Below are 23678 nucleotides of genomic sequence, written 5' to 3'. Positions count from 1 at the left end.
TATTCCTAGGTATTTTATTCATTTTGTTGCAATGGTAAATGGGAGTGTTTCCTTAATTTCTCTTTCAGATTTTTCATCATTGGTGTATAGGAATGCAAGAGATTTCTGTGCATTAATTTTGTATCCTGCTACTTTACCAAATTCATTGATTAGCTCTAGTAGTTTTCTGGTGGCATCTTTAGGATCCTCTATGTATAGTATCATGTCATCTGCAAACAGTGACAGTTTTACTTCCTCTTTTCCAATTTGTATTCCTTTTATTTCTTTTTCTTCTCTGATTGCCGTGACTAGGACTTCCAAAACTATGTTGAATAATAGTGGTGAGAGTGGACATCCTTGTCTTGTTCCTGATCTTAGAGGAAATGCTTTCAGTTTTTCACCATTGAGAATGATGTTTGCTGTGGGTTTGTCATATATGGCCTTTATTATGTTGAGGTAGGTTCCCTCTATGCCCACTTTCTGGAGAGTTTTTATCATAAATGGGTGTTGAATTTTGTCAAAAGCTTTTTCTGCATCTATTGAGATGATCATATGGTTTTTATTCTTTAATTTGTTAATATGGTGTATCACATTGATTGATTTGCACATATTGAAGAATCCTTGCATCCCTGGGATAAATCCCACTTGATCATGGTGTATGATCCTTTTAATGTGTTGTTGGATTCTGTTTCCTAGTATTTTGCTGAGGATTTTTGGATCTATATTCATCAGTGATATTCATCTGTAATTTTCTCTTTTTGTAGTATCTTTGTCTGGTTTTGGTATCAGGGTGATGGTGGCCTCATAGAATGAGTTTCGCAGTGTTCCTCTGAATTTTTTTGGAAGCGTTTGAGAAGGGTGGGTGTTAGCGCTTCTCTAAATGTTTGATAGAATTCACCTGTGAAGCCATCTGGTCCTGGACTTTTGTTTGTTGGAAGATTTTTAATCACAGTTTCAATTTCATTACTTGTGATTGGTCTGTTCATATTTTCTATTTCTTCCTGGTTCAGTCTTGGAAGGTTATACCTTTCTAAGAAATTGTCCATTTCTCCAGGTTGTCCATTTTATTGGCATAGAGTTGCTTGTAGTAGTCTCTGAGGAAGCTTTGTATTTCTGCAGTGTCTGTTGTAACTTCTCCTTTTTCATTTCTAATTTTATTGATTTGAGTTCTCTCCCTCTTTTTCCTTGATGAGTCTGGCTAAAGGTTTATCAATTTTGGTTATCATCTCAAAGAACCAGCTTTTAGTTTTATTGATCTTTGCTATTGTTTTCTTTGATTCTATTTCATTTATTTCTGCTCTGATCTTTATGATTTCTTTCCTTCTGCTAACTTTGGGTTTTGTTTGTTCTTCTTTCTCTAGTTCCTTTAGGTGTAAGGTTAGATTGTTTACTTGAGATTTTTCTTGTTTCTTGAGGTAGGCTTGTATTGCTATAAACTTCCCTCTTAGAGCTGCTTTTGCTTCATTCCATAAGTTTTGGATCATCGTGTTTTCATTGTCATTTGTCTCTAGGTATTTTTTAATTTCCTCTTTGATTTCTTCAGTGATCTCTTGGTTATTTAGTAGTGTATTGTTTCGCCTCCATGTGTTTGTATTTTTAATGTTTTTTTCCCTGTAATTGATTTCTAGTCTCATAGCGTTGTGGTCAGAAAAGATGCTTGATATGATTTCAATTTTCTTAAACTTACTGAGGCTTGATTTGTGACCCAAGATGTGATCTATGCTGGAGAATGTTCCATGTGCACTTGAGAAGAAAGTGTAATCTGCTGTTTTTGGATGGAGTGTCCTATAAATATCAATTAAATCTATCTGGTCTACTGTGTCATTTAAAGCTTGTGTTTCCTTATTAATTTTCTGTTTGGATGATCTGTCCATTGGTGTGAGGTGTTAAAGTCCCCCACCATTATTGTGTTACTGTCGATTTCCTCTTTTATAGCTGTTAGCAGTTGCCTTATGTATTGAGGTGCTCCTATGTTGGGTGCATATATATTTATAATTGTTATATCTTCTTCTTGGATTGATCCTTTTATCATTATGTAGTGTCCTTCCTTGTCTCTTGTAACATTCTTTATTTTAAAGTCTATTTTATCTGATATGAGTATTGCTACTCCAGCTTTCTTTTGATTTCGATTTGCATGGAACATCTTTTTCCATCCCCTCACTTTCAGTCTGTATGTGTCCTTAGGTCTGAAGTGGGTCTCTTGTTGACAGCATATATATGGGTCTTGTTTTTGTATCCATTCAGCGAACCTGTGTGTTTTGGTTGGAGCATTTAATCCATTCACGTTTAAGGTAATGATCGATATGTATGTTCCTACTACCATTTTCTTAATTGTTATGGGTTTGTTTTTGTAGGTCCTTTTCTTCTCTTGTGTTTCCCACTTAGAGAAGTTCCTTTAGCATTTGTTGTAGAGCTGGTTTGGTGGTGCTGAATTCTCTTAGCTTTTGCTTGTGTGTAAAGCTTTTGATTTCTCCATCAAATCTGAATGAGATCCTTGCCGGGTAGAGTAATCTTGGTTGTAGATTCTTCCCTTTCATCACTTTAAATATTTCATGCCACCCCCTTCTGGCTGTAGAGTTTCTGCTGAGAAATCAGCTGTTAACCTTATGGGAGTTCCCTTGTATGTTATTTGTCGTTTTTCCCTTGTTGCTCAATAATTTTTCTTTGTCTTTAATTTTTGCCGATTTGATTACTATGTGTCTTGGCATATTTCTCCTTGGGTTTATCCTGTATGGGCCTCTCTGTGCTTCCTGGACTTGGATGACTATTTCCTTTCCCATGATAGGGAATTTTTCTACTATAATCGCTTCAAATATTTTCTCGGGTCCTTTCTCTCTCTCTTCTCCTTCTGGGACCCCTGTGATGCGAATGTTGTTGCGTTTAATGTTTTCCCAGAGGTCTCTTAGGCTGTCTTCATTTCTTTTCATTCTTTTTTCTTTATTCTGTCCTGCAGCAATGAATTCCACCATTCTGTCTTCCAGGTCACTTATCCGTTCTTCTGCCTCAGTTATTCTGCTATTGATTCCTTCTAGTGTAGTTTTCATTTCAGTTATTGTATTGTTCATCTCCGTTTGTTTGTTCTTTAATTCTTCTAGGTCTTTGTTAAACATTTCTTGCATGTTCTTGATCTTTGCCTCCATTCTTTTCCCAAGGTCCTGGATCATCTTCACTATCATTATTGTGAATTCTTTTTCTGGAAGGCTGCCTATCTCCACTTCATTTAGTTGTTTTTCTGGGGTTTTATCTTGTTCCTTCATCTGGTACATAACCCTCTGTCTTTTCATCTTGTCTGTCTTTCTGCGAATGTGCTTTTTGTTCCACAGGCTGCAGGATTGTAGTTCTTCTTGCTTCTGTTGTCTGGTATTTGGCTTTTGGGAAGTCTGAGGTCTTGTGCAGCATTCAGTAGGTGTTCTGTAGTAGTTGTTCCACATGTAGATGTATTTTTGATGTACTTATGAAGAGGAAGGTGATCTCCACATCTTACTCTTCCGCCATCTTGAAGCTCTGTCAGGTTGCTTGTTTTCTTATTATTGAATTATGAGAGTTCTATATATATTTTGGACAAAAAAATTCTTTATCAAGGATGTGTTTTGAAATATTAATTCCCAATTTGTAGCTTTTCTTTTCACTATCTTAACACTGTCTTTCAAATAATAGAAGTTTTAAGTTTTGATTAAGGCCAAGATATTAGTTTTTTTACTCTTGTGGATTATGCTTTTGGTGTGGCATCTAAGAAATCTTTGCTTAACCCAAGAAAACAAAGATTTTCCTCCTTTGTTTTCTTCTAAAAGTTTTATAGTTTTAGGCTTTACACTGACTTCTATTATACATTTTGAATAAACCTTTGTATATGATGCAAAGTATGGGTCAGGGTTCTATATATAGCTATCTTCAATTATTCAAGCATCATTTATCGAAAAGACTGTCCTTTCTCCATTGTATTGCCTTTGCACTTTTGTCAAAAATCAGTGTATATGTGTGAAGTCTCTATTCTGTTCCACTGACCTCTGTCTGTATCCTTTTCCGATACCACATTGTCCTGATAACTCTAGCTTTATACTATCAGATACCATGAATCCTCTGATGTTTTTCTTTTGCAGAATTGTTTTGGTTATTGTACCATCTTTAACTTTCCATACAAATTTTAGAATTGACTTGTTAATTTCTACCAAGAAAAGTCTACTGATCTTGATTTGGATTTCATTGAATTTACAGACAATTTGGGGAGAATTAACATCATAGCAATATCAAGTCTTCTAACCAGTAAACATGGCTTACCTTTCCATTTATTTAGGTCTTCTTTGAATTTTTTTCATTAGCATTTTGGAGATTTCAGCATACAGATCGTGTACATATTTTTTAGTTTCATACCTAAGTATTTCATTTTTTGGTGTTATTTTAAAGGCATTGTTTTTAAAATTTAATTTCCAATTTTTCCTTTCTAGTATATAGAAATTCAATTAATTTTGCATATTAACCTTGTATCCTGAAACCATGCTAACCTCCCTTATTCATTTCAGTGGCTTTGTGTGTGTGTGTGTGTGTGTGTGTGTGTGTGTGTGTGTGTGTGTGTGTGTGTGTTAGATTCTTTCAGATTTTCCATGTAGTAATCATGCTGTTTACAAAGAGATTATTTTATTTCTTCTCTTTCCACCTGCATGCCTTTGTTTTTCTTACCTCATTGCATTGGCTAGGACATTCAGTACAATGTTGAAGTTGAATAGATGTGGTGAGAGTGGATATTCTTGTATTATTCCTGATCTTAGGGAGAAAGTAGTTGGTCTTTCACCATTAAGTAAGATTTTAGCTGTAGATATCCTATATCAGGCTGAGGAAGTTCCTTACTTTCCTAGTTTGCTTAGGGCTTTGAATTCAAATGGATGTTGAATTTTATTTTATTTTTATTTATTGTGGTGGTCATATGATTTTTCTTCTTCAGTCTATTGATATGATGACTTACATTGACCTTTTTAAAAATTATATACCATCTCTTTTGTTTATTTCTTTTTTTTTCTTTTATTTAAACATCTTTATTGGAGTCTAATTGCTTTACAATATTATGTTAGTTTCTGCTGTATAATAAAGTGAATCAGCTATACGTATACACATATCCCCATATCCCCTGCCTCTTTTGTCTCCCTCCCACCCTCCCTATTTCACCCCTCTAGGTGGTCACAGAGCACGGAGCTGATCTCCCTGTGCTATGAAGCTGCTTCCCACTAACTATCTGTTTTACATTTGTTAGTGTATATATGTCCATGTCACTCTCTCACTTCATCCCACCTTACCCTTCCCCCTCCCTGTGTCCTGAAGTCCATTCTCTGTGTCTGTGTCTTTATTCCTGTCCTGCCCCTACGTTCTTCAGAACCATTTTTTTTTTAGATTCCATATATATGTGTTAGCATACAGTATTTGTTTTTCTCTTTCTGACTTACTTACATTGACTTTTAAGTGTTGAGAAAGTCCTGCATTCCTGGGATAAACCTACATAGTCATGATGTATTATCCTTGGTTAAGGTAGGGTTTGCCAGGCTTCTCCTCTGTAAATTTTTTATTTTTCCCCTTTCCATACCCTGTTATTTGGATATGAGTCATTAAGTCCAGCCCACATTCAAAGGAGGGAGAATTAAGCTCCACCTCCTGGAGGGAGGAATAACTACTTATATTATTTGGAATTCTTCTGTAAGTAAGATTTATCACTTCTCCCCCTCCTTCTATTTTAACTTCTCTATGTCTCTGTATTTTTTGTTTGTTTGTTTTTATGTCTCTGTATTTAAAGTGAGTTTCTTGTAGACCACATATAGTTGAGTCTTGCTTATTTATCCAATCTGACAATCTGTGTCTTTTAACTGGTGTGTTTAGACCATTCACATTTAATATACAGAGAGTCTTCACTTTGTACCATTCCAATAGGCACAAATTTGGTACCACAGTTTCGTTAAATAATACCAGTCCCCCAACAGCAGGGTTCAAATTTCAGTTACTATGGTATAGTAACTGTCAGTAATGGCATAAAGCACAAAATTTGCTGCTAGATCTTTGTTCCACAAATCATTATGTAAGTGAAAGGTGCATATCATGATCAGTGATTGGCCACTGTGTATCTGCTTTTGGGTTCACACACAGACTGCAAAGAATGTAGTGGTATTGCCTTCTTTTCTCTCAGTGATAAATCCACATGATTTTTTACAAAAATTGATAACTGAAAGATAGAATTGGTTAACAAAGCTGAAAGTGCAGCAAAAAAACTGAAAACTGATGGTGCTGAAAGTGAAATAAAAATTGATTATAAGTAGAATTCTAGAAGAAATAGCTGACTATTGGAATGTTGATATTGCCACCATTCACAAGACTCTGGTAATGCAGCCAGAGGAACTTTAAGGTTAACTTATTGACAAAAATGAGAAAAGTGGTTGTGATGAAAGGGTGATCATGTTCCAGAGGACGTGATGCCAGAAAAAAAAAAATTCACATTAAAGAAACCCAGAAGTATTTCATAATATTGAAAGTACAAAGGATAAAATGTTGGAAACTGGGCATATAGTCAGTGTACAAATATACCTATTGATTTAAATTTTATTTGGCTCTCAATATAATTACTGGAATACATTAAACTTTAATACTTAAAGTCAAGTATTCCATAGTCCAAATCTGGCCTGTAGCCTGTTTTTCTATGCTTCTCAAGCTAAGAAAGGTTTTTACAATTTTTAAGGGTTGCAAAAACAAAACAAAACAAAATAAAAAGAATATGTACAGAGATTATATGTGGCATGCAGTGCTTATAATATTTTCTATCTGACCCTTTACGTAAAAAGTTTGTTCACCCCTGCTTAAAACTGATTCTTACTTTTTAGTGCACTTCTTACTTTTGGTGAAAAATACATTTCCTTCTGTAGAGAGTAAGTTAAAAATATGAGTGATATTAAGAAAAAACTGACAAAAAATAAAAGGAAATAGACAAATTTACAATCATAGTTTGAGACTTTAACATACCTCTCTTAGCAATGGATGGAATGAATGGGCAAAAAAAATTAATAGAGACATAAATTTGAATAATATGATTAAGTTGACTTAACTGAATATATTCATAACACTGCACTTAATAAATGCAGAATATGTGCTCATCTAAGTTGGTCATATGCAAAGACCAAGAAGCAAGTCAGATTTCAAATAATTGAAAGCATACATAGTATGTCCTCTAAACAATGGAGTTAGGCTGGAAATCAATAACAAAAAGGATATGTAAAAAGTACTCAAATTTATATACTTCTAAATATTCCATGGGTTGAAGAAGAAATTGCAATGGAAATTAGAAAATGTTTTGAATTAAATGATAATGAAAATATGACATAACAAACTTAGGGAATTTGGCTAAAGTAGTGCTTTGTGTGAAGTTTATAACCTTCTGTTTATATATCAGAAACAAATAACAGTTGAAATTAATGAGCTAAGGGTGTGTACCAATAAGTTAAGAAAATAGGAAAATTAAACCTTGAAAAAGTAAAAAGAAGGAAGAAATAATAAAGGTAAGAGCAGATACCAATAAAATAGAAAACAAATATCTAGTAGAAAGAATGAGGGCTTCCCTGGTGGTGCAGTGGTTGAGAGTCTGCCTGCCAATGCAGGGGACACGGGTTTGAGCCCTGGTCTGGGAAGATCCCACATGCCGCGGAGCAACTGGGCCCGTGAGCCACAATTGCTGAGCCTGCGTGTCTGGAGCCTGTGCTCTGCAACAAGAGAGGCCGTGGTAGTGAGGGGCCCGAGCACCGCGATGAAGAGTGGCTCCTGCTTGCCACAACTAGAGAAGGCCCTCGCACAGAAACGAAGACCCAACGCAGCCATAAATAAAATAAATAAATAAATAAAAATTAAAAAAAAAAAGAATCAGTAAGGTCAAAATTTGGTTCTTTGAAAATAATAATAAAATGGATAAACTCCTAGAGAGACTGATCAAGGAAAAAACAGAAAGGCATAAATAACCAGCATCAGGAATGAAAATGTACATCACCACAGATTTTACAGATGTTACAAAAATAATTAGAGGATATTGTAAACAACCTTATTCCAATAAATTTGAAGGTTTAAATAAAATGGACAAATTTCTTAGACAAAGTTAATTTACTGAACTGAAACAGACAAAAGAGATAATCAAAATAGTCCTATACCTGTTAAAGAAATTAAACCTACAATTATAAACCTACTCCCAAAGAAAACTACAAATTCAAATGGCTTCACTGGTAAATTCTTCCAAACTTATTTCTTTAAGGAAAAAATATTACCAATTTTATCCAAACTCTTCAAGAGAATGTAAAAAGAGATAGTACTCACTCACTGAAGGCAAAACTAACCTGGATACTAAAACCTAAGGAAAACATAGGAAAGGGAAAATTTAGGACAGCCTCATGCATGAACAACAATGGTAAACAAAATATTAGCAAATGAAATCTAGCAATACATAAACAGGATGATATATCATAGCTAATTTGGCTTATTCCTCAGATGCATAGGGAATTAATAGGGGTGTCAGAGGAACCAGATAAAACAGATTAAATAAGAACCAGAGTCTTATAACATAATACCCACAATGTCAAAGTTTCTATTGAAAATCACTCACCATACCAAGAACCAGGAAGATCTTAAACTGAATAAAAAAACAAGGAATAGATACCAGCACTGAGATGACAGAGATCTTAGAATCTACCTGACAAAAGTTTTAAAGCAGCCATCATAAAAATGTTCCACAAGAAATTACAGAAACACTTGAAACAAATGAAAAAATATAAAAACTCAGCAAAGAAATAGAAAGATTCCACAAAGAAATAGAATATATAAAGAGGAACCAAGTTGAATTTTTTAATTGTGTTAAAATATACATAACAGGGACTTCCCTAGTGGCGCAGTGGTTAAACTCATGCTCCCAATGCAGGGGGCCTGGGTTCCACCCCTGGTCAGGGAACCAGATCCCACATGCATGCCACAACTAAGAGTTTGCATGCCACAACTAAGGAGCCCGCCTGCCACAACTGAGCCCATGTGCCACAACTAAGAAGCCGGCAAGCTGCAACTAAGGAGCATGCCTGCTGCAACTAAGACCTGGTGCAACCAAATAAATAAATCAATAAAAATACACTTAACAGGGAATTCGCTGGTGGTGCAGTGGTTAGGACTCAGCACTTTCATTGCTGTGGCCCGGGTTCAATCCCTGGTTGGGGAACTAAGATCCCACAAGCTGCGTGGTGTGGCAAAAAAACAAACAAAGAAACAACAAAGAAAACCCCACAATCCATTTACCATCTTAACCATTTTTAAGTATATATTTTTTAACAAATTGAAATTTTGGAACAGAAAGCTACAGTCATCTAAATACAAATTCAGTGGATGGCTCAACAACAGAATGTAGGGGGCAGGGGAATCAGTGAGCTAGAACAGCAGTCCCCAACGTTTTTGGCACCAGGGACCGGTTTTGTGGAAGACAATTTTTCCACAGACGGGGTGGGGGGATGCTTCAGGTGGTAGTGTGAGTGATGGGGAGGGATGGGGAGCGGCAGACGGAGCTTTGCTTGCTCGCTTGCCCGCCGCTCTCCTCCTGCTGTGCGGCCTGGTTCCTAACCAGCCACGGACCGGAAATGGACTCGTACTGGTCCGCGGCCTGGGGGTTGGGGACCCCTGAACTAGAAGACAGAAAAATAGAAATTACCCAGTCTGATCAGTGGAGAGAAAATAGACTGGGGGAAAAAGATTAACAGAGCCTCAAGGACCTGTGGGATTGTAGCAAGAGAGCTAACATTTGTATCATTGTAGCCCAGAAGGAGAAACAATAGAGGGCAAAGCTGAAAAAAGTACTCAAAGAAATACTGGCTGAAAACTTCCAAAATTTGGCAAAATATATAAACCTACAGCTTCAAGATGAGCCAAACCCAAACAGGATCAAACCAAAGAAATCCACACTAAGACACAGTCAGACTTCTAAAAACTAAAGACAGAGAAAAATCTTGAAAGCAGGAAGAGAAAAACAACACCTTACCTACATGAGGAAAAAATTCAAAAGACAGTGGCTTTCTCATCAGAAACCATGGAGAAGAAAAGAAAGTGGCACAGTTTTTTTAAGTGCTGAAAGAAAAGCACTGTCAACCCAGAATCTTATATCTAGTGAAGATATCCTTTAGGAATAAAGGAGAAATCAAGACATTCTAAGATGAAGAAAAATGAAGATAATTTAGGGTCACTAGTATAATGACCCTAAGCAATGGCTAAAGAAAATTCTCTAAATTGAAGGGAAATGATAAAAGAAGGAATCTTGGCACCTCAGAAAAGAAGAAAGAACATGGTAAAACAAAAATATGGGTAAAAACAATAGACTTCCTTTTTCCTCTTGAGTTTTCTAAATTATATATGATGTTTGAAACAAAAATTATAACACTGTCTGATGTGGCTCTAAGTGTATGTAGAGGAAATAAGCATGCAACTATCATGAGATCCAGCAATTATGCTCCGGGCATTTATCTTAAAGAAATGAAAACATATGTTCATACAAAAACCTGTACACAAATGTTTATAGCAACTTTATTCATAGTAGCCAAAAACTGGAAACAACCCATACATCCTTCAGCTGGTGAATGGTTTAACAACTGTGGTACACTCATACTCTGGATTACTAGTCAGCAGTAAAAAGGTATAAACTACTGATATAAGCAACAACCTGGATAAAATCTCCAGAGAATTATGCTGAGTGAAAAAAAACAATCCCAAAATGTTATACATCATATGAGTCCATTTATCTAACATATTTGAAATGATAAAATTATAGAAATGGAGAACAGATTAGTGGTTGCCAGGGTTTAAAGGGGTGTGGGGTGAGAGGGGAGCGGCTGTGGCTATAAAAAGACAACATGAGGAATCCTTGTGGTGAAAATGTTCAGTATCTTGGCTGAATCAATATTTCAGTGGTCATATTGTACTATAGTTTGGCAATATATTATTATTGGGAAAAACTGAGTTAAGAGTACAAAGGAGCTCATTGTATTATTTCTTACAACTGCATGTGAATCTACAATTATCTCAAAATCAGAAGTTTAGTTAAAAACAAAGACACCAGTAGGAGAATGAAATACCAAGCCATAGAATAAAAAAAGTATTTGTAATACATATAACTGATAAAAAATTAGTACCCAGAATACATACATAATTCCTATAAATAACTAAGAAAAAGAAAGACAACCCATTAAAAAAAAAAAAGAAATGTTAAAGTTCTAAATCACTTTACAAAGGAAGATATTCAAATGACCAATACACATATCAAAACAACTGCTCAACGTTATGGGTGATCAGGGAAATAGAAATTAAACCCACAAAGAGCTACCACAACAGAGTCTTCAGGATGGCAAAACAAACAAAAGGAAATATCAAGTGTTGACAAAGATATATATGATCTGGAATGCTCATATATTGCTAGTAGGAAAATAAATCAGTATAAACACCTTGGAAAACTGTTTGGCATTATCTACTAAAACTGAGCATATATTTACCCTGTGACTCAGCAATTCTTCTTTTTGATATGTATCCAACAGTGACACATACATATTTACATTAAAAGACATGTACAAGAATGTTCATAATGGTATTACTCATAATAGCTCTATGGTATAAACCACTGAAATTCCCATCAGCAGTAGAATGGATACAAAATTGGGGTATGTTCATACATACATTCATATATATTTATCCCTGATGCCTCTCTTTCCCTCATTCCTATCCATCAGCCAGTCCTCATGGCTCCACCTCCAAAACATAACCTGAATTTGTTCACTTCTCCTCATATCCATTGATACCATCCTCCTCAAATCCACCGTCATTTCTCACCTGGTTTACCAATATAGCCTTTTAACTAGTCTTCTTGGTTCTACTCATGCTCCCCTATGATTCATTATCTGTAAAGCAGTCAGAATGGTCTTATTAAAATATAAATCAGATCACCTCATCCTCCTGTTTAAACTTTTCAGTGAGTTCTCATTGTAATTAGGATTAAATCCACTCCTCATCATGGTTTGAAAGGCTGCCATACTGGTTCTGCTATAGTCTAAGGCATTTAAAAAGAAAGATCCTAAGATATACTGAGTGGCTTAAACAAATTAAGAGTTTATTTCTCTCTCACACAAGGGTTGAAAGGAAGATAGTCCCAGGTTGTCAGGGCATCTCTGCCAGACTCAACCTGGAGTTCCATCTTTGGCTCCAAAGTGCTTGCTCATCACATCTGCATCCCAGCTAGCCAGAGATGAAAAATGAAAAGGGGAAGCCATGCCCAGAAGTTTCCCTTTCCACTTCTGCTTACATCCTCATTGTCTAGAACCTGGGCACATGGCACACCTAACTGAAAGGAAGACTAGAAAATGTCTTTGGCCAAGCTGACATGTGCCCACCCATGACTCTATTACTGTGGAAGTAGGTAAGAATGAACACTGAGGACAACTCATAGTCCTGCTCTACCCTACATCATTTCAGTCTTCTCTACCTCTCCAGCCTTATCTCTTCCCTCTCTCTTGGCCCTCTAGCCACACTAGCCTTCTTGCTCATTCCCTCCTTAGTCCCCCAGGCTATTGTGCCTGTGCTGTCCTACATCTGAAATACTGTTCCCTAGATCTTTACATGACTGGCTCCTTCTCATCATCTGGATCTCAACATCTTCCAAGACACATTCCCTGACCCTTCCCTCCCAAGCAAAGCAATCACTTCCTTTTATCACTCTCTAGTCCATGTTGTTTTATTTTATTTCTAGCACTTATCCCTAGCTTAAATTCTCATTTACTTACCTGCTAGACTATAAGCACCATGAGAGTAGAAATGTTGTCTGACTTATTCTCTGTCAGCTACCTTGGATAGCTTCTCCCCAGCTACCTTGGATAAAGCAAGCTACCTTCTCTCCAGCTACCTTGGATAAAGCAAGCATTCAACAAATATTTGTTGAACAGAAGGATTAATTTAGCCAAAACCCCTCATTTTATAACTGGTAAAGCTGAGGCCCAGAGAAAGTAAATGGCTTGCGTGAGGTTCTGCAACTAGTTAATAGATTTCCAGGTCAGTGCTTTTCTCCTATTTCATCCAGCCTCCTCTTTGAAGTCTTCTATTATCTCACCTCTCAGCAATCATTCCTCTGAACACCTATAGTACTAGACTTTAACATCCATTTGGTTTTCAGTCTATAATACTTTGTATTGTTATTTGTTTTTATTATATTTGTCTTATTTTCCCAACCAAGCTGCAAATCCCTTGAAAACACCAACTTTCTAACACATAGAGAACACAGGCCCTGAGTAGGTATTTCACAAAGAGACTAAAGTTACTTTATTCAGTAAAGTGAAACTCAGATTCATTACAAGTTTCCTCCTGTCCTATTATTGAAGATAAAAGATTTTGGTAATTTCTGTGTATCCCCAACTAACATACAGGCAAGACTGTCTTACCGGTAGTCAAAATCTTACGTGCTTCATCAAAACTATGCAGAGGAGCCACTCTGGGTGTAATGGGTGGATTCTGAAAGGTAATTCTTGCTGTTGGTGGAATCAATCCTTGTTCTATCATACTTAAAATACCTAAAAAGGAAGGTTAGAAGAATATGAGTTTAACTTCAAGCATTTCCACAAAGTCTGAACTCTATAAATTTCACAAGTGTAACTTACTCTATTCATTAGTTTATTTGTGAGACTACATTTAGTGCCTTAATCTTTTGCAAGAAAAAATAGCCATAGTACTGTTCATTTAAGCCTAATCTAACCCAAGAAAAAATGGCATTTCTAATAATGGTATTATGAAATAAACTTGTACTATGATAATTTCATTTTAAGGTAGAAATATAATTCCAATGCAAACAGAAACTTCTTTATACTTAATGGCATTTTCAATTATTGATAATATTGGTATTCTTTTTAAATTTCAGAGAAATCAGGTACACAGTCAATAACTAAGGAGATCTTTGGTTCTGAAAGAAAGAAAATCTGTGTGCTTGAAATCATGCTCCTGTTGTTACAATGAGTCATATTTCATTTTTAAAAAAGAGTTATTTTTAGACATTTCTCATATTACCAGATGATGTGAATGCCCAAGTAGGTTGTTTTAGTGTTACTGGGCAACATGGTTAGTATTAATGTGACTAATTTACAATTCCTAGAACTCATACTGTGTCAATATGACTGGTGCCAAGGTTTTTTAAGGACAAGAGACATTGTTTTAAAAAAATGAATAAATCAATGAGTAAATGAATAATTGAGCAAAACCTGCTGTGAGGGGCAAAACTCACATTAAGGTGGATCTATGGTATTGAAGCCAGAAACCCAGAAACTCAGGGAGTACTTGACATAGACCTGTGATAGGGCTTCAGCTTCTTGTTGTTCTCAGCTAATAGGAAGAAAAATAAAGAACCCTGGGTCTCAATGAAATCCAAGTAAAAAACTGTGTCCTAAGCTGGACTAGGTTGAAGAAGTTGGCACACATCCTACGAGGGATAAATATTGTTTTCATTTGCTTTATTATTTCTAAGGAGTATATTATGTCACATTCAGGAAATTAAAGTCTAGGGTTATAGGAATTCAGAAGAATGATCGCTGAGGGATGGGAGAGCTGAAGAAGACTTCACTAAGAACAATGATTCCAAAACAATGATGGTAAATGATTCTAAAACAATGATTCCAAAGAGAAGTCTTCAGTTTACTTACTGCAGGATTATCTGGGGCAAGAATTTATTATTAAAAATGGAGATTCCCAGGCCCCATCCCAGACCTGTCCAAATTTCTGAGGCCCCTGGGAATCTGCATTATGGAAGCCTCCAGGAGATATTTATGTGCATTGAAGTTTGAGAATCACTAGAATTGGGGCCAGTAATCTACATTTTAAATAAGCACTCCAGGTCGATCTTTTGCACTGTTAAAACTTAAGAACTACTGATCCCAAGTACAACTCTTCAAGCCCTTTTCAAAATTAGTACTCCAGGTTTTAATTGTTATAACACCAGAATTTAACTACTTTAAAATATAAAGACTAATTCTTTGTCCTCACAAATATTTTCCACCTATAAATATCATATCCCATGTCCAAGAACTGTGCCTACTTTGCAGATGTGAAAAACAGAGTTGCTTCTAATTCAGTGTATTTTCATTACTAGAATGAGTTTCATTCTCTGAGAATCCCAAAGAACATGAGTATGATTTTAACCCTTGCTTTAGTACTAGTGGAAGCAATTCACTTAATTTTAGACAAACACACGTGTGCATTTACCATTGAAAGGAAAAAGTTATGATTTTGGAATAAGCAAAAGAGATTACTGGTTATCTTTTCATCGAAATGCTGGAAACTGAAGATTATCTGACCCTATAATCACCTTTGTTTTTGATTAATCTCTTTTACAATTCTGTAGAGATTAAGGTTAGTTTATAGAAAACCGAAAGCAGTGCAAATAATTCTTGTTTATACATATCCAAATAAATTTTGTCACATGGAGGGACAGTACTTTTCCTACCCCCCAAAATTCAGTTCTGCATGCATTTGCAAATTTATTTCCAAATTTTTGATTTGTAAATTTGTCTGCTGTTTGAATTCTTCTTTGAATCAATTGTAACATTTTACTGGTTCCCTCATTTAATTAATGAGTTAAACAGAATCTTTGATGTGTTCATTTTATAGTTGTATAAGAGTCATGGTTTAACTTTAAAAAATATATATCCTTTAACAGTTTTGGAGATCCCACCAAGATGAGCAAAAGAGTCACCTGAAATTGCCAGAAATGGTACATATCAAAGGGAACCAAGCCAGGCACTTATTTTCTTGGCACCCATAGGTGAATTCAAAGTGACAATAGAACTTTGCTGACTCTTGTTTTTCTAATTTTGATATTACTCCATATTAATGGCTGATAAGTTAGTCCTTGTTGGTGGCTACGACTGAGAATTTGGTGAGTTTTGTAAATGGATCTCACAGAGATCTATTCCCTATCGAGTGAGAGACAGTAGAGAATATGGTTTGTAGACTTCTGTTTGTCTATGTGTGTATTTTGAGCTCAATTCAACCAGGAATTTCATACCCACAAGGAAGGAGACTAACTTTTTGCTATCTGGACCATTACATTTTTGTGTTTCTGTGTTTATTTTTCGTTTGTGGCTGAAATTGTAGGATTGAAGCTATAAACTCTCTCTGTATCTGTATGTCTCTGTATCTGTAATTCAGAAAGGCCTTTATTTCTCATTGTGAATGTAGAATGTTTTCCTGTCTCCAGATGGTATTAATAAGTTAGATTGTAAAATCTCAAATTAAAGGAGCTGTGTTCTGATTGACTTATAGAGAGAAATGAGCACTTACAGGAATTGAATATTCCTAAAATTCCCAGAAAATAAGGAAATTGAACTTCCACTACTTTAGATGAGCTCCCTCTCACCTCCCGAATTCAGAAACTCTGACTGAGCTTCCTTACTTTTCATGGCAATATGGGTTATTTGCATAGTTTCAATAAGAATCTTTTCTTCTTTTATTAAGATATAATTGAAAAAACTGCTTATGCAACCAAGAACTTGCCTGGAATTTCATATTTAAGAATGATGTTATTAGTCAGGTATAATAAGTTACATTTAAAGAACTAAGCTTGACTTTATGGAACCAAATGCTTACAAAGCCCTCCCAGAAAAACTGGCCTGATACATGGCTTACAGGATTTCCATCCTTACAGGTGGAAAGGAATGTCATTTCCCAACAGGTCCAAGAACCTTAGGATATTTGGAGCATCTCTAGAGGAGAGGAATGTATCCAAATTTATAGGTTCTGTAGTTGAAATATGGTGGACAGAGTTTCTTGGGCTTGATTTTCTAGCCTCAGTTTAGCAAGTAATAGAGGATTAAAAACTTCAATCTGAGATTCCTTATGAAAACCCAACAGAGCAAACTTAAGATGGCCTATGTGTTGATTAACATTCTTGCTGAATCTATGTAAATTATCAGGCCAAACCTAATGAGACCAGCCTTATTTTGTGAATAATTTTTTTAGATCATTTTGTTTCAAAAATGGGGGAAGATTATAGGAAATTTTTTTTTAATGTTTTAGAATAAGCAAAAGAGATTACTGGATACCTTTTCAATGGAATGCATTCAGGAATTATCTGAACCTAGTCTTTGACTAGGCTATTTTACAACTCTGTAGAGATTAAGGTTAACTTGTGGGGAAAAAACTGATAATAATGCAAAAAATTCATATCTATAGACATGAAAAAAAATTCTGTCTGGTGAAGGGACATTCCTTCTTTCCATAGAAATGTCAATTTTCCATCTATTTGCAAATTTATTTCAATATTCCTGATCTACAAAGATATGTTCTTTGGACTCTCCTTTGGACCAGTTGTGACAGCTTACAAATTCTCTCCTTTAACTGATGAGTTAAGTAAATAAAATTTTTGACATGTGTTCATTTGTAAGAGAGTCAGGATTTTACCTGTTTTTGAAAATCATCCCTTAACACCTTTGTCTCATTTAATTTTCAAAACTCTCACTTTCCTGTTGACTAGATTAGGAATTAGAAATTCATTCATTGTGTCAGTCATTCAACCAATATTTAAGTGCCTGTTATAATATCCCCACTGAGGAACTATTCTGGAGAGTGGGGATTCAATGGTGAACCAGACAGACCTCATGGAGCCTTTAGTGGTGGAGAAGACATTAAATAAATCCACAAATAAATATATAATTACAAATTGTGATCATCTATAAAGGAAAAAGACAGATGCTTGAGGAAATGACTTTTACAGGCAGAGGTAAAAGCACTTGTGAAGGCCTGATGTGAAAAAGTGCTTGGCCTGATAAGGAAGAGAGAGAAGTCCCATGTGACTGGAGCACAGAGAAAGCGGAATGAGATGAGAATGGAAGGGAGGCCACGTCAGGCATGCCTTGTTTATAGAGTTTAGAGTTTATTCTAAGATCAGAGAGCAACTTGCCCACTGTCACACAGAGCCTAAACGGAAAATTTTTATTATGAGACTTATATTCTTAACCATTGTGGAGGGGTTGGGGGAGCTTTCTTCTTTGGATTTAGCAAGATAATTCAAGAAGAAGTAGAGAAGTTTGCCCTGCATTTTCCAAAACTATTCTCTCTTCTGGATGTTGTTCATCTTTCACCACATGCTGGACTTGTGTAGATCTGGGGTGACTTAAATGACAGTTCAGAGCATCAGGACATGTAAAAATCTGGACACTCCATCTACATTTGTGTGGCTTGTGCTTTCCTGGCGCTCATATTACCTTGCACAGTACCAGACATATGGCAAGTACTCAGTAAATATGTGTTGATTAATTGGTTAATTAATTACAAATATTATGGTAGGCCATGTGTTCTCTGGCAGATAATTGAGGGATGAAAATATCATGTTTTTCTGGACCAAGTTGCCATGGCTCTAGATTTACCTTTGTTTTGCAACAATTTTTTATTGTGTCTACCACTAAAGCAAGTATAGATAGATTGACTGATTGATTCATTCATTCATTCATTATTTTATTCATCTTAATTTGACCCAGGAAGAATGTAAATGCTTCTAAAGCAAGAAGTAGAAACTCTGCTGAAGTTTTCCCAGGGAGTAAATATTATGTAAACCAACTAAAAGCATGTGTCACAAAGATTTCTAAACAGTAATGATTTGTAACTAGGAAAGTAATTGTTACAGTTGCAGGAAGTTTAATCAATTAAGAGACTTATAATGATGCGGGGCTGTCTTGAGTTTTGCTCTACCCCACCACTGACTGGGTCAGCAGACAGAGGATACGGGAGCTACAAGATGGGGGACTTTAAATCTTCAGGTACCAGAAGAACCCTGGGGAACCAACTTTAGATCCAAAATACTCCAGACGACAGTTAGAAAGTGAGATAGAAATAATTAAAGATCATCTCACTTGCTCATATTTGAGATACAAAAGGTGATCCACTTAATTCTTTAGGGGGACTTCCCTGGTGGCGCAGTGGATAAGACTCCACACTCCCAATGCAGGGGGCCTGGGTTCGATCCCTGGTCAGGGAACTAGATCCATGTGCATGCTGCAACGAAGAGTTCACATGCCACAACTAAGGAGCCCTGGAGCCGCAACTAAGGAGCCCACCTGCCATAACTAAGACCTGGTGCAACCAAAAAAAAAAAAAAAAAAAAAGAATTCTTTAACATGTCAGTCAATTAAGTAGCAGGGAGAAGTAAAGAGGGTTACACTTGAGACACTCAGTCCTTAGTCATTTGCTTACTCTTTCATTTGCTTATTCATTCAACCAACAATTTAGTATCTACAAAATGCTATATATGGTTCTAAGCACTGGGGATACTGAGATAAAGATGACATGACCTTTTGCTTAAAAAACAAGAAATCCACTGGTTTCACAAAGTCTGGTATTTCGACTAAGACATGCATAGTTTAAATGCTAATTGCATTAATTCTGGCTTCATATTTTTGCATAATAGTATATTGAAATAAGTTTTCAAATGCTATCAGAAAAGCATCAGAAACTATCTGCTCAGAAGCTTGAAAAATTATAATAATATCACTTAAACACAATAATAATTTTAATGTGTAATAACATCAACATCTAAATCAATAGTAAATCTATAGAATCATGGATTTTAGAGGTGGGAAGGGACTCTAGTCCAACCTTCTGATTTACAGAGAAGGAAACTCAGGCCACAGTGAGGACTTGACTCGTCTGAAGTCATCTTGGAGAATTAGTGGCTGAATCCAAATTCAAACTCAGGCCCCCAGTCCCACCTAAGTGCTCTTTCCCTATGTTCCTAAACATATAAAATGGTTATTGAATCACTAACCTTTATTGGCATCCACTTGTAAGACTGGCACAGGGGTGAAATAGGGATTCGTGCGATGAGGAGCTGGCAGAACCGTGAGGTTGGATATGGTGGACCCTTTTATTAACTTCTGAGCCTTCACCTAAATGATCAAAAATTTGTTTTCAGCAGACATTTTTGCCTTCAAAATGAACACAGTTTTCTTCTTGTAAACAATAAATAAGATTATGAATAGTTTCATTAAGTTTTAATAAAGTAGCAGTATCAGCTCCAATTTTATTGCTAGTGAGTACCCTGTGCTATTGTCTACTGTAAGGAGTTTGTGTAATTTAAAATAGTTAATTAAATCCAATTAACATGTTGTGATTTCCACTATGCAAAGTCAGTATAGTAGTTAATAAAGGAACTATTAAGATTTTGTTCAGTTTTAATGACTACAATATAAAAGAAGTGCTAAATCTTGACAGGAGGCTTTGAATACAGCAAAGTTTTGTACAGGCAAATTTTCTAGGAAATACATACTAGAGTTTTGAGGATAAAGAAAAACTGGGAGAATGTAAAAAATATATCAGTCTACATTAACAGGTTAAGGATAAACTCTGAGCATACTCTTGCAGATCTTAGAAATGGTTAAAGACATGATGTCTAGATCACTTACAGTAGATATTACTTTTCCTAAAGTCATTACATGCTTTTATTATAGTTATGAAATATGAATTGTTTCTATTAAATGGTTTCTAGATTTCAAAGATTATATGTATTGCAAATAAATCACATTTAATTGTAGAGCCCAAGCACATTATTTTACCTTTATTATAGGAGGTTATGAATTACCTGGGCCCTCTCAGCAAGGAAGACGCAACTGTTTGGTATTTATAGACTGTTTTAAATTTTCCAGTCGTTTTCCAAACATTAATTAATTTGCACAACTTCCAAGGGAACTAGGTAACGGTTTGCTATTTAACTAATAAAGAACCAAGTCAGAAAGCTTAGTAGATTTGTCTCAGGTCACGTAGAGTACTAGATATGCAAAGATTATTCAATTTGAAGATTAATCTGATTCTGCATTAGTGAAACTTGCCATTGGACTCAGTTGTAGTACATCTTATTGTTCATCAAGGTCATGATGACCTTAAGGAAAAAGAAAGGGAAAGTTTCATCAAGACTCTGGGGAGAAAATCACTTTGCAAAATAAATATCTATTGGCTGAGAAATGTCTGTGAACAAAGTTATTTTAGGGCCACACTGCCACGATGCGGTACTTAAGGGCAACTATAAGCAACTACCATCCTATGGACACCAAACCCTTCGGCGATGTTTGGTGAGGACAGTTTAAAATGACTACAAATAGGATTTTTAACAGGAAAGAGCAGACTGTTAATGCAATCGGTTTCCTTCCAGGCGAGTGGGAAGAGGAAAGGTCAGTGCTCTGGGTCTTGCCTTGATGAGAGTGTGTATGCGCATCGTGTGATTGTGGAACTTCTGTCTTGCTGATGCACCTTGGTCTCCTTTCCTCATCCTCCACTCTCCTTTCCCCACCTCACCTCCAGAGAGGAGTAGTTTCCAGGAGCTCCTCCTAACCAGGGAGGCTGAGATAATCACCCAGTGTACTGTGCTCCAGACATGGCACAGGCATAGCCGAGGATACTCAGTATCAAAAATGGAAGGGTCTCCAGTTATCTGATTGATCTCAGGGTCAGGGAGGCAAAGGTAAATTGAAGGAAGAAAGATTCCACTTAAATAAAATTGTCAAGTACTGTGAAGGTGTAAAATATAGTTTTGGCAGTTTCGGGGCTTACAGCATCATTTATCTGGATTTTCTGAAAGCCTTTGACAAAGTACACCTGACAACCTGCTCTTGAAAGCTAAAGTAGCAGGATCTGACATCAAACACAATGTAAAGTGTGACACAAAGATGAGGGTGGAAGGCAGATGATGTTCGGATTCTCTCAGGCAGTCAGCACATTCATAACACTGGTTTCTTTAATTCTTTACATTGCATAAATCTCAACAGTGTAAAAGCCAGACCCAAGGTCTAGGGCTGTGCTGAAAAGGCAGTGAGGTGTGTGTGTGTGTGTGTGTGTGTGTGTGTGTGTGTAGGGGGCATGGAGGGGTGACATCCCAGCGAGTTTACACTGCTGCATATGCTTGGTTGGAAGAAGGACGGTAACAACCTTCAGCGTTTACTGAGCATTTACTATATAACACTAACTTTAATACAATAAGCATTAAATTTCATGAGCAATGGAAAATCTAAGAGCTATGAGAGTGCAAAAGAGGTAGTAATTAACTCTGCCTGCTGGTATCGCAGAAGGCTTTGCAATGACTCTCAACCCTAGCTGTATATTAGCATCACTCAGGGAGCTTTTTAAAAATACTGCTGCCTGGGCCCCAACCCTGGGCAATTAAATCAGAATAGCTGTGTTGGGGCCTGGGCCTCGGTATTTTTATAAAGCTCCCTAGGTGATTCTGATGTGCAGCCAAGGTTGAGATGTACTGCAGTCAGTGATACTTAAATTGTGTCTTAAAAGAAGCACTGAATTATATCACATAGAGAAGAGGATGCAATTGTAGGTAGAAAGAATGGTGGCGATGAAGCAAAATAGCATACAAATGCATGAAGATCTCATTGAAGATGAAGGGCTCTGTGTGGCTGGAGTATGTTGTGTGTATCAGGAGGATAAGGTGGGGGATGAGACTGGAAAGGTAGGTTTAGATTAATGCAAATTAAAGAAACCAGCTTTATGAATGTGCTGATTGCCTAACAGAAGTCGAGTATCATCTGCTTCTGGCTTCTCTCTCTTTTTTAAAAAAAATAATTAATTAATTAATTAATTAATTTTTGGCTGCGTTGGGTCTTCATTGCTGTGCACGGGCTTTCTCTAGTTGTGGCGAGCAGGGGCTACTCTTGGTTGCGGTGCACAGGCTTCTCATTGCGGTGGCTTCTCTTGTTGCAGAGCACGGGCTCTAGGCACGTGGGCTTCAGTAGTTGTGGCTCACAGGCTCAGAGCATAGGCTCAGTAGTTGTGGTGCACGGGCTTATTTGCTCCGCGGCATGTGGGATCTTCCCGGACCGGGGCTCGAACCCGTGTCCCCTGCACTGGCAGGCAGATTCTTAACCACTGCACCACCAGGGAAGTCCCCTGGATTCTCTTTTATGTCATGCTTTATATTTTATGCTGAATCATGCTTTTTGGTTTGTATACTACTAATGAAAGAATCATATTCTAAACAGAGCAATATCCCTCATATCTGGTACTTATTACTGTTTCCAAAACTATAATTCAGAACTCTATCACTTTATGCCAAAATCCTCTATAATAGCTTAAAATTTTTTCAATATTTAAAAACTATAGAAAAGCTTAAAGAAGAAAACAGCAATCATATTCCTATCAGCCAGAATTAATCACTGTGAATATCTTGGTATATTTGCTTCCAGTGTTTTCAAATAGAAAAATCATTCTATTTTATTATTCTGGTAATAATGATATATGCTCATTATAAAGATTCCAAATAATGCAGAAAAACACAGAGATGAAAGTTTAAGAAACCATACCAAATATCATTAGGTGATTCACTATCCCTGACATCTTTGGAGTGATTGATCTATTGTTTTATAAAAGTAGGACTTATATTATATTATTAAACTTAATTTGACATGAATTTAATAGGAAGGGCAAAGGCTGAATTAAATCCAACAAATTGGAACTTCCCTGGCGGTCCAGTGGTTAAGACTTCACCTTCCAATACAGGGGGTGTGGGTCCGATCCCTGGTCGGGAGCTAAGATTCCACATGCCTTGTGGCCAGAAAACCAAAACAGAAGCAATATTGTAACAAATTCAATAAAGACTTTAAAACCACATCAAAAAAAATCTTTAAAAAATAAAATAAACCCAACAA

At 36.3% G+C, this 23678-nt stretch overlaps 1 protein-coding gene across 1 annotated transcript in view; it reads right to left on the bottom strand.

Annotated features, from left to right (window-relative positions):
• IQCH (IQ motif containing H) overlaps positions 1-23678 on the bottom strand; it is a 221912-nt gene that overhangs the window by 136964 nt on the left and 61270 nt on the right. Inside the window, 2 exon segments of the mRNA XM_082449136.1 lie at positions 13437-13565; positions 19799-19919. Of these exon segments, the coding sequence (XP_082305262.1) occupies positions 13437-13565; positions 19799-19919 (250 nt within the window).

This window comes from Balaenoptera physalus (genome assembly GCF_965194825.1).
Source record: "Balaenoptera physalus genome assembly, chromosome: 2".
Lineage (NCBI taxonomy): Eukaryota > Metazoa > Chordata > Mammalia > Artiodactyla > Balaenopteridae > Balaenoptera > Balaenoptera physalus.
Note: the sequence above shows the minus strand (reverse complement) of the source record. Positions and strands in the feature narration are given on the sequence as shown.